Here is an 11,870-nt window from a genome sequence, read left to right as displayed (position 1 = left end):
CCAGCCACCCGACTGCTCTGTCTTGTCCTTCATCATTTGCGTTAAGCAGTTTTGTACAGTGAAACCTCCAAGATACGTACACCTCCGTTAAAAAAAAATCGTACGTAACGTGGAGGTGTACGCCAAACAGAGGTTCCCCCCTATACTCCAGCTTACGGAATGATTCGGTTAAAACTTTTTCGTACGTAGATTGGAGGTGTACGTATCCTGGGAGTGAACGTACGTAGAGGTTTCACTGTATTGCTACGATGAGTTTGGATAAAATCACTGTTCGCCAGTCAGTCTTTGAAATAGGGGACAAGTTATAAACTACAGCATCTCAGTTAGGAACAGGTTAAGCAACCCGGCAACACAACTTACTGTACAAGTAGCGTACATGTACATGCAATCGTGGCACGTCACTGCTGCACGTGTGTCCTCAGGCAAGAAGCTCGGCAGTAGCGTACACCACATGCCACATGGGCACTTGGGCAGTATGATTCTGCAATGACTGTTTTATCGATCGACTAATAACGCGGCTTAGCAGCTGATATGCGTATGTATGATGTATCCATAACAGTGCAGCCTGATAGATTTTCTTCTGCTGCCTGCAGCAAGTCGAGACTCGAGGCTGGCTTGCGCAAGACCTATTATTATAATTATTTATAATTACCTGAGTGAAAATTCGGTTAGATCGCTCCTGTCATTTCATATAATCGAAGCAAAAAATAATCGTGTTAAATGACTGAATAACGTCCTATAGCTCATCGTTATGGCAGCAACCAGCTCTCAAAAATCCTGTGATGCGATTATACCAAATCTCCCCTTCCGGAAGACTGATCCGTCTGGATTCTTCCGGGAGCTACAGAATCTGCGAGCCGACGAAGCCTTCTGTGATGTAGTGGTGAAAGGCTGCGAGGCCGGTGCGCCGGGGATTTCGTGTCACCGTGTGATTCTCAGCGCCCACAGCAGTTACTTCCGGGCAGCATTCGCGTCTCCTTCACAAGCGAAAGAATCCCAGAACACATGTCTGCAGCTTCACGACATCTCTTCCAACAACCTTACTCAGTAATACTAAATAAGCTTGGCCTTTTCGAGTACAGAAACGTAAATTGCTTTAGGTTTGTGTTGTATATTTGCCGGTTATCGAATATTTTATACTGTATGGTAAAACTTGTTCTTTGCCTTATACCTGCACACAAAGAAGTAGATTTTGTGTTGTATGAAATTTTCAAATAAAAAACTGGAAAAACAAAATTTGACTGGATATTTTGGGCACAGTTTCAAAATACTGTTTGCGTTAAAAACGGTTTCTTTGGAATTTTAATATCACGTTTTCTATTTGTCTATTCCGATTTCATGCAATTACTTCTGCAAGTTTATAATTTAAGCAAGTGCCTATCCAGATCTTATTAAGCAGCAAAAAAAGTCCGTTGCACGTTGGTCATAAAATTGATCTCTGCATTGGAGCAATTATTTTATATACCTATATCGCTATATGCATCCATTTAATAAGCAAGCATCGTTATTACTCATACATATCCGTAAATTCCTTTATGCGAGCGTTTTTATACAAATCCATTTCCAGACTTGGCTCACGCTTATGTATATTCATCATTTCAGTTGTAATTAACTGGTGGATTACTGAAGTTTTTCTTATTAACAGACTAATCAACTATGCATACACATCAGAGATCGCTCTGGATTGGAGCAACATACCCAGCCTGCTGCCCGATGCGGTGCACCTGGAGATGGACAGTATAGTAGACGCGTGTTGGGAGTTTCTGGAGAGCAATCTGAACGTGGACACGTGTTTGAAGACGTGGGGAATCGCCGACAACAGTCTCCACCGACGCCCCCGCCTGGCCGAACAGGCCAAAGCCGTGGCGGTTGCCTACTTCGCCCATGTGGTCAAACAACCCGACTTCCTGCAGCTGGACTTGGATAAGGTGTTCGGTTCCTTTACAGTGATGATTTCCGGATTTTCCATGCTTCGGCTCTCTTGCAGGTACAGGAGCTGATTGGAGCGGATGATCTTTACGTGGAACAGGAGGCCACCGTCCTGGAGGCGGTGGTGGATTGGTTGTGTTATGATTCTGCGTCGCGAGCCGAACATTTTTCCCAAATGCTGCAGTACGTACGACTGCTTGAGGTCAGCGCGGAGAAACGGTTGGACATGGCTGCGCGACTGTTGTCCGTGAACGCCAATGCCGCGGCTACGGTTGTCGAGCGAGGATTGGACGAGGATGATTACGAGATCGAATACCGGCCCAGGAAATCAGACAGTAAGCGCCCAGTGTTTCACAGAGCGCGCTTTTAACATTTTAAATTATTTTGTAGTTTCAAAATAAATTTTACGATCTTTGAAATTTTCATGTAAAAACAGTTTTCCCTAAATTTTAAAATGAATACAAAAATGTTAAAAATTCATTTTAAACGGATAACCAGGTGGAAGCTTTACCCGATGTCGTTATACAGACGGGCGTTTTCCAGAAAAATTTGAAGAAATCGGTCCATACCGAAATTTTTAGTACATACGTACGTATAAGCTAATTGAAATCTTACTTCCGACGAGCGGAAATTCAGTTAAATGGGTACACATACATGTACAAATATGCAGGTAAAAGTGTACATATATATGTACTGATAATGTCCATGTACAATAGATGTATAAATAATCGTAAGATACATGCATACATGCATGCATGTACACACATGCATACATGCATACATGTACATACTATATAGATATATGCATACATGTACTGTGTACATACATGTATACATGCAGTAATAAGTATAATATTAGTCTGTATACTTCGTTAGACTAAGTAATATTACATTGTAATATAATAAGTATAATATTAGTCTGTATACTTCTGAGAAGTACATGTGCTAACTGCGCATGTATAATTGTTTTATTATTGCCAAATAAAAGAATTTCCTTGTTTCTCCATCCGGAATCATGCAGCGAAATCGTTTCATATTATAAATGAACTCAAAGTATTTGTTGGTGATCAGCTTACAGGAACGTCATCCTCTGCTTGGGCGGCGTCTTCCCAACGCATCTACAATTTGTCGCCCCTACGGCATCCCTCGCGTGGGATTGGTGTCGTCCTCCGGAGCCCATCTCGCACATTGTCATCGGGACAGCGGCCTGTGTAAACGAGGACGAAATGTTTCTCGTCGGGGGCTACGGCAGCAGCTCCGCCTGTCTGCGCTACGACCTGCTCTGTGACGAGTGGCAGAGTGTTGCACCGATGCCGGCTCTCAACATCCCGAAATTAGCCGGTTGGTTGGAGGGACGCCTATACGGCGTGGACTGTTCCGGGGAGCGCGGCACGGTCTACGGCTACGATCCGTCCACGGAGGCCTGGCACTGTGTGACGCGCGTGTCGAAGCCGGGGTTGAGGCATGAAGTCGCGCTGATTGTCGGCGGCCGGCTGTATATCTTTGCTCAACGCGACGGTGGCAACGGTGCCGAGATTGATAATGTCGTCCTGGTATACGAGTTTAAGAAGAATACGTGGACGGAGCTGCCACCCATGCCTACGCCGCGGCAATGGTTCGCTGTGTGCGCCACTCCTCAAGGCCTGATCTACGTCGTCGGTAAGTTGCTGCGTCAGTAAATTGTAGAACTGAAAAAATTGATGTGCAACAGAAACACACCCAATGATTATCATTAAACGGCAAAGGTCCTTTGCCAGCGCTGGGTTCGAACAGTGATACAGGTGTTCAAGCACTTTGCGCGAAAACCTAAAATCTACCAACGTTGTTCGCCATTTCACGCGAATTTCGCTTTAGTTATTTAAGGATGAGCAGCATGACGCGCTGGTGAATTAAAGCGTGAGTATCGTATCTTAACCTAAACCGTTTTCATAGGAGGTCACAGGAAAAACAATGACCGGCTGAGTTGCGTGGAAGCTTACAACCCAGCAACGAATCAGTGGACCAATAAATGTATGAGAATCTTTTCTCAGCCAGCAATTATGTGTCAGCATTCGTATGTGCTTTATAGGTGATATGCAAAAACCGCGCGTGGGAGCGGGAATCTGTGCGCTGAACGGCAAGCTGTTCGTCCTGGGTGGGCATAATTCCCGATCCACCGAGTATCTGCGCGATATCGAGGTCTACGATGAGGTGGCCAATAGCTGGACATTCCATAACAGCCAGTTGAAGACAGGAAAGGAAGTAATGAGCTGCGTCGTCTTCACTGTACACAGGGAACTGCTACCGGTGCTCAGCCGACGTAGTTACACGGCGCAGGCTGTGCTAGTGGATAAAGAAGCCCTGTAGTCAGTGCCGACGAATTGCTGTTCTAAATACTGGCTCTAGTATGGTTGCATAACGAACTGGAGAATAGCTGTAGGGCAGATGTTGCTACTCACTTACTTTGGGGTAGTGTGTGAATGTACGGTATTTTTAGTATTGTTAGGTGTTAAGTAACTGGTCGGCGTTAATTTGGCACACCCCATAGTATTCAGTAGTCAGTGTCCGGCTTATAAATATTCTTAGTGATCGGGTTATAGGCAAAATGTAGACGAAACTGTTTTCGTGCAAAATAAATTGATGAAATTCGTTGTGGTTGTAAATTCAGTTTTTTTTGCGCAACCTTTTTGGGCTTTAACGTGCACAGAACTCACTATTGACATACCGCTCACTCACTAATCCCACTAGTCACATCACTTCCTGTTTACAGTCCCATCACATCCCACCTCCTAAACCTTGGTGGGATGACAACCCTATGTTATGCAGCCTCAGCTGATACGCAGCTGCAGCACGCTGCTCTTTAGATCGGGTTTTCATGAGCTCTCCGGCAGCCACTTTTCCCGCGTATTGAGGCCGCCTCGATTTTGTGGTTTTTTGTTGGTTATTTGGCTTTATTGCTCACAATTTCACAATAAATTATGTGGGATTTGCTCCCTTTGCTCTGATAAGTCAGAACATAATCTCTGTAAATTTGTTGGCATAATAAAATTATAAGCAATTCTAGAACCTTGAAGGCAAAAGTCAATTTTTTCAAACACGATATTTTTCGTTGAAAGTGGCGGGAACACCGAATGTGGAAACCGCTTTGCGAAAGAATCTTCAGCAATAGTAATTTGAGTAACATTTTGCGCTGATAACACGCGATGGTCATACTTAACTTTGTTCAAGCTTTGAGGTGCTTGATAGGGGATAAAACGAATAACGCCCGGCTAATCTGAATCAGTTGAGTAGTTGCTGGGCTGTAATCCAGCTACCAGTCAATGGACCAAGAAATGTCCGGCTCTTCGGCAAACAGTTTATCGACCGCAGTCAGTAATGACTGCGTTTTTTGCAGGTGATATGCAAAAAGAGCGGGAGTGGGAGCGGGAGTTAGCGCGCTAAATGACCAGCTGTTCGTCCTGGTTTTGCATAATTAATTCACGAGCCACCGAGTACTTGCGCGATACTGATGTGTACTATGAGGCGATCGAAAGCTGGGCGTTCGATAATAGCGGTTGAAGAAGGGAAAGGAGCCGATGAGTTGTGTGCCCTTTTCCGTGCACAACGTACAGAATACTGCTGCTAGTGTTCAGCCGACGCGGCACTGCCGAGGCGGTCCCTCACTGCTGGTGTACTTGTACTGAGAAAATGCGTTTTCTCATCGGCGATGCTGACAAGGATGCACGACATTTCAGTTTCCACATACATTCTACTTTTTGTCAGGAAGACATTTCTGTTTCCACATACATTCTACTTATTATCACGGATGCAAGACATTTCTGTTTCCACATACGTATCCTACTTATTGTCAGGAAGACATTTCTGTTTCCCCATACATTCTACTTATTATCACGGATGTATGACATTTCTGTTTGTGTTTCCACATACATTTTACTTTTTGCCACTCTCAGTAATAAATATTACCCGTCAGCTCACCATACTACAATGCACTGGGGGAAAAAAGCCGGATTCCGTACAACGCAAACCGGAGCCCGGCCGTGTACCGAGAAAACCGGACTGTTCTCTCCGAGTCACTTTCTCTGTAGTGATGTACGTACTGCGAGATTCCAACGGATATAAACGGCGTTGAGTGTTCCATTTTATCCGTTAGGTATGTCTTCATAGTAATTATGGTTGTCCGTGAACCAGCTGTCGGGTGGTGTTTGTAACATAATTTAAGCGGTTAATTTGAACCTTTCATTCGCAGAATCAGCCACTAGTTTATTAAATTATTACATAATTAACCCAGCAAAATGAAGTCATATTCTGTCCTTTTGATATTACTATTGCTCAGTCAGACAAATGCCGGTCCGAAAAATGTTACGTTAGTTTTACAGTTGTATATCGACGGTGTTGCCGTTGACGTAGTCAGTGCCCCATTATTAAACTCGAGTTTGCGTTATGATGACTATATTGCCGATAAAAAGGGTCCTTCTCCTCCACCCCAACGTCCTCAACCCGAAAATAAGACTTGTGCTATCATTATTGTTATTATCTTCGCGATTCTGTTTCTAGTTCCCCTCTTTATTGAGCCCGTTTGGGCCATACTGCGACAGTGATAACTGGATTCAAAGGGCCGTTTCCTTGCCGTCGGTTTACAGGTGCGCATCAATCAGCAGCATGTGCATTCGGTCTGTAGAAGGGCGGTGTTACGGAGCATAAAATTTAATACTGTAGTGGTACATGATGCTAATAAACTTATTAGTGAGTCCAGGCTTCTACCGATGCCCCTAAAGCCATTAAAACTACATTCAAGAGTATGATACAAGCTTGCAACAGTAATTATAGGCATGTACTCGTACAATATTCGGCATGCGACAACTTTACAGAATAAACGGCTTTTTAATTTTTTTTTAATAGCTCGTAAGTTCATCAGTAAAGTTGGCCGGCGCATTAGAGAGCAAACAGGAGAAACGCGCGCTAACGAATTTTTGTGGCAGCGTATAAGTGTGGAAGTTCGGCGTGCGCTACTTCTGCTACTTCTGCTTTAGGAACGGTTGGGTGTTCTAGAGAGCCAGAAGAATTATTCCACTTGTTCTAATTACTGGTTTCTTTATTTCAAGTGCAAATGCGTTAAGCTTGTACAAGTATCAATAAATACTATATACAGCAAAAAATTTTAATTCTTTTAAAACGTACGAGTCGTATACAACCGTGTCCGTGCTCCTGTTTCATGAACCATGTTTGCAGTAAATTAGAAGCCGACACCGCGATGCTTATGCATATCAATCTCGCTTCCTCAAGAGTCCGATTTCTTTACGTATAATTCACACACATGCTGAACATTCACGCGGCATATATACCTGCCTTAATTTTACCAGCAACGAAGCGCATTCCAAATTATAAACCGGGACCTGCTGTTTACCGCGGCTGGTCAAACTTGGCCGTCTGCCGCGTGGAATGCTCATCGTCCAAACCTTACAATCCCGGTAAGAGTATTCAAACCACAGCTTTCTGCAGCAAGGAAGTTAGCAAACGTAAAGTGCCCCCGAAAAGTTGCTGTGACCTTTCTGTCCACTGTATTTACTATTCGCACTCGGGACAAATGAATGGCAGTGAATCAAGACAATGAATTTAACCAAACAACTTCTATGCAGATTACATCAAATTACCCAAGCCTGAGATGATCCTGACTCGGATTTAACTAATTTCTGAAGCGGGATTTTCAATAGAGCGATCTACGCCATTGTCTGCTGCTTGTGCATGATACCCAATTCACCCATCGTCATCACTACCTACTGTTACATCCGGGTTACTCATCTGCGCAGTTCCTTCGCCGTCTGCGGGACTTTTTTGAATCGGGCTCCGAATCATGGCAAAAATTTCCGTACTTTCTCTACAATTGCAAACTTTCGAGGCATGCTGAATGCAGTGCTGATGTAAATGCACGCGCTAATCGGCTTTTCCCGTTGATGGCGCTCAGTTTCCCGGATTTATACAAACGTCTCCACATATCGACGATGACGTGGATACTTTTTCTGGAGACAGCGACGGCCACTCATCTCATCGTTCCTTTCCTGGGCCTTCTTCTGTTGGACCGCTTCTTCGCACTTGAGAAATCCGCTGTTTACGGTCTGAACTGGTTTGGACATGAGATGTTGGTGTATTATTCATGCACTGTAATTACCTTGGTATACGATTAATTAGTGCCGATGGTTTTTATACTTATTAGCTATCCACTACTGTTCCGGCTGTATCGAAGAGAACAGCAATGGAAGGAAGTGCTGAAGGGCAAGCAATCGAATTTGTTTAACAGTATTTTGTGCAATTCGGACCTGTGTGCACTGGTGGAAGCTCTGTATTTTTCCAGCCATCAGCAACAGGTAATCATGCAATGTGAGCATGTCGCCTATACCTTATCCAAAACAATTTGCTGCTATCGCTATCGCTACACTTCCAAATCAAACTATACTTCCAAACTGTACAAGTGCATAAATTGATTAGGAAATGTTATTACTGTGGTGATTTGCCTTCTGTTTGCATATTCTGCTTTATTACAGTTGACAGGCTACCAAGCCGGAGTGCGCATCTCCCTGGGCGTCATCCAGTTCATACTCAACCTCACCATGCCCATCCCCACCCTCATCCTCCGCGATCTGCGCAACGCCTTCACGGTGTACGTCGCCGCGCTCTTCACCGCCAACCTGGTCTACGTCGGCACCGAGTACCCCATCGACGTGCTCCGCATCGTCTACTCCGAACAATCCTTTTCATCCTCCGTCTGCACGTTCTACCTGTACCTGGTCTATGTCTTCGCGGTGGTGCGCCTGCACATGCATGTCCTGATCACCATCAACCGCATCTGGGCCATCCAGTTCCCCGTCCACTACCGCAACGTCCACAACGAGCGGGTCGCTGTTCTAGTTTGCCTGGGAACGGTTTTATATATTCACATTCTGATTCTCCCGTTGATCATCATCGATCTGCTGTATTATCGATTGCCGGAGCAGGTGTACGGGTGCGGGTTGGCCTCGGACCAGCTGCCGCTCTTCGAGTACGAGCTGATTGTAGAGGTGCTGGCGGATGACCTCTTGATTGTCGTTATCATCGTGGCATACCCGTTTTTGTATTATAAACGCTGGAAGGCCATCAAGAATCGGGAGAATACACCCGAGGGACAAGCCGCGTCGCATCCGTTCTTACTGCTGACCTCGTTGACGTTGGGGATCGTTGTGGCGTCCGCGCCGGCCAGTGTGTATTCGACGCTGATGTATCTAGTCCAGCCGGAGGATTATCATAAGTATGCGGAGTTTGAGCGCGCCGCGCAGATTATGGCGTAGCTGCTGCCGGTGATCGATCCGATCGTGTTCGGACTGAGTTTGAGGGATGGGTCTGAGGTTTTTTGAAAGGAGTCGTGGTAATTCTATTACGCCGATTGGTGCGGTGGTTTAGGACCGAAAAACCTACACATGATGCGGTCGATGTATATACAGCGTTTTGCCCAAGTCTTCTAAATTTGAAACTTTGGTCTGAGTCTTTGATATTTCTGATGATTATAAATATAAAACTCCAGTTTGGTTTCGCAAATAAGCACACGTTCATGCAGCCGTCGCAATATTCAAACACCGTCACAATATTAACTATGTGCGAGAAACAGTTACATAGAAGCTGCAGAAATAGCACATATAGCAATTTTCTAATTTTGTTTTTTTGTATTATTTTGCAGGCAGCAAATTTTTAATAGATTTTACAAACATAACCCGCATGCTGCAATATATATTCACTTTATTACCGTGATTCTGAATATAATATTATTCGGTGTGTCCAGTTAATGCCAAAGCTATGCGCAGGAGGTTTTCTCTTTTAACCCTTAGTTTGACTGACATAAAAAAAGTTACACACGACAATTGATTACAAATTCCACATGGGCCGGGCAGTACAATTCCAGGATTACCGTGACCGGAATGCTATGACATCAACCTGGGAAGCATTTTACCGAATTCTGCCAAATTTGATAAACGCCAGGTCTTTAAAAAACCACGTGTGTAAAAATGACACACGTTTGGCCGGAAGTCACTTTTAAGCAAAAAAACATAAAGTAGACTGCTGATTTGAACTCACATAAAATTCTGGCTTATAGTATAGATTACGTTTAATCACTTATAAAAAACAGAGAACGAAAACAAATCTGCAGTTGTCCGGGAAAAAATTCTAAAGACAACGATCGCAAATGGTACCGGTGCGTGACCTACTTAGCCCGAATAAATAATTCCATTTTGCGCTACAGTGAAGTGATAAGAGCAGAGCGCATTTATCGCTTGCGCGATCCGGAATCTTACCAGCTTAACGGATGCGCAGAACAAAGGCTGTTCACTAACGATTTTGGATGTTTTTTCAATGTTTAAATTTTTATCATTTAAAGTAGTGTAAACCTGTGCTATCCCATCTGATCTGTGAGCTGACTGGTGTCGAATAAAAAGCAGAAGGCTGTTCAAAGCATTGTTCAATTGCCCGACTTACCGCGATCCCGGAACTTTTCTTTTCCGATTTTAAAATAACGGTGTGTCGGATATTATGTTTTATTATTTCACTAATCTAATGACGCATAATAACTTGTGGAAAAGTATGACTATTTAATTTCCTACTACACAGATGTCGTTACTCGTTGGGAACATAACATACTATTAACAGTGCAATTAGGATGTTGTTTACGATGTTTAGAATTGTATAACTAATAAAAAAAAAAAAAAAAAAAAAAATTAAAAATTAAAAAAATAAAAAATTAAAAAAAAAATTTCGAATTTTGCGAGTAAGTATTATTACGTATAACGTATGCGTACTACTCCTACCTCTGCAGCAAAGGCTATGCTGCAAATCAGCACATGTGCGCTTTCAAATCTATTCGCACAGGCATTGGCTCTACTCGCTCTCTGTGACCAATGGTCTTCACTTGTGTCAATTTTACACAGTCAGGCATCAACGGTGAAAAATATGTCAGTCAACTAAGGGTTAAGGAACTTTATACTAGAAAACGTTGTATGAACCCAAGTTCAGACGATTAATTTTCCAATGCGGAATGGAAATGCATCTCTCACAGGAGCAGTTTACTGTATAGCACTGACTTTTGTGACGAGCTTGCAAGTATCGTACAGTGATCAGTAATTTTTTACGCAAAGTACGAATCAGTAATTTTTTATGCCATTATCTACCAGTTATCAAACTCCCGGCTGACTAGCGAAGTGGGCAAGATGATATGGCAGTAAACAGGCGAGAAACGTGCAACGGAGTTTTCGCGCCAGAGGTTCAACATCGAAATTCAACGTGGAAACGCGGCATCCAACCGGCGAACGGCACCGGCCTCGCCTAATGTAGAACAAATGTTCTCTGTAATCCGGCCGCATTTTTCTGCTATTTGTTAATATTAGGATGTGATGCTTCTTTTGTGAATTGTGAGCTTGTTTTAGTATTCGATCAATAAAGACACAAACATCTGACAAAACTGAAAACTACAATCACATAATTATTATAATAGACGTAAGAACTCTGCAAGCAGTAAAGTATATAATATTCACATTTTTCAAAATGTTACAATGGCCTTTGTACGTGCACTAGTATTTATTTAACTATAATAATATTATATAACTCGGCATTTAACAACAACCATTTACTGGTGATATAAACATAATGAATAATCGACCACTGGCTTCCCTGCGGCGTCAGACATGATGAACTGCTCGCACAATCTGAAATACCGTGTACAGTTAGTAGCCCTCGCCAGGGGTTGTATGATGCAACAATGGGTTCCCTTGATATTTATTTCGCATACTCGCGCGCGTAACTATTTCGTTTACTTATTTTATTGAAACATTATGCCAGCTTGAATGTTGATTCTTTGCCGTACGGCGGTCGTGCAAGGCGCAACTGATATGCAGTATAATTATAGTCGGAGAAGGAAACGTCCTTTCGGTTGTTAGCTGGTGCTT

General features: G+C 43.4%; 2 protein-coding genes across 2 annotated transcripts; both read left to right on the top strand.

Moving 5' to 3' along the window:
• Positions 1 to 559: 559 nt before the first annotated feature.
• LOC129596484 (kelch-like protein diablo) lies at positions 560 to 4,772 on the top strand. The gene is made up of 6 exons (XM_055493783.1): positions 560 to 1,047; positions 1,646 to 1,928; positions 1,988 to 2,264; positions 3,001 to 3,588; positions 3,862 to 3,939; positions 3,998 to 4,772. The coding sequence occupies exons 1-6, from the start codon at positions 752 to 754 to the stop codon at positions 4,273 to 4,275; spliced, it is 1,800 nt and encodes a 599-aa protein (XP_055349758.1). The 5' UTR covers positions 560 to 751; the 3' UTR covers positions 4,276 to 4,772.
• Positions 4,773 to 5,031: 259 nt separating this feature from the next.
• On the top strand, positions 5,032 to 9,375 carry LOC129596521 (uncharacterized). Its single transcript, XM_055493821.1, has 6 exons — positions 5,032 to 6,058; positions 6,463 to 6,548; positions 7,269 to 7,376; positions 7,545 to 8,044; positions 8,120 to 8,270; positions 8,448 to 9,375. The coding sequence occupies exons 4-6, from the start codon at positions 7,860 to 7,862 to the stop codon at positions 9,225 to 9,227; spliced, it is 1,116 nt and encodes a 371-aa protein (XP_055349796.1). The 5' UTR covers positions 5,032 to 6,058; positions 6,463 to 6,548; positions 7,269 to 7,376; positions 7,545 to 7,859; the 3' UTR covers positions 9,228 to 9,375.
• The last annotated feature ends 2,495 nt before the right edge of the window (positions 9,376 to 11,870 follow it).

Source organism: Paramacrobiotus metropolitanus, unplaced genomic scaffold (genome assembly GCF_019649055.1).
Source record: "Paramacrobiotus metropolitanus isolate TYO unplaced genomic scaffold, Prichtersi_v1.0 Parri_scaffold0000091, whole genome shotgun sequence".
NCBI classification, from domain to species: domain Eukaryota; kingdom Metazoa; phylum Tardigrada; class Eutardigrada; order Parachela; family Macrobiotidae; genus Paramacrobiotus; species Paramacrobiotus metropolitanus.
Note: the sequence above shows the minus strand (reverse complement) of the source record. Positions and strands in the feature narration are given on the sequence as shown.

Coding starts and splice junctions, on each gene's coding strand:
- LOC129596484 (XM_055493783.1), top strand. CDS start 752: ATGGCAGCAACCAGCTCTCAAAAATCCTGTGATGCGATTATACCAAAT. Junction 1,048..1,645: donor TCTTCCAACAACCTTACTCA/GTAATACTAAAT, acceptor TCTTATTAACAG/ACTAATCAACTATGCATACA. Junction 1,929..1,987: donor TGCAGCTGGACTTGGATAAG/GTGTTCGGTTCC, acceptor GCTCTCTTGCAG/GTACAGGAGCTGATTGGAGC.
- LOC129596521 (XM_055493821.1), top strand. CDS start 7,860: ATGGCGCTCAGTTTCCCGGATTTATACAAACGTCTCCACATATCGACG. Junction 8,045..8,119: donor AACTGGTTTGGACATGAGAT/GTTGGTGTATTA, acceptor TATACTTATTAG/CTATCCACTACTGTTCCGGC. Junction 8,271..8,447: donor TTTCCAGCCATCAGCAACAG/GTAATCATGCAA, acceptor GCTTTATTACAG/TTGACAGGCTACCAAGCCGG.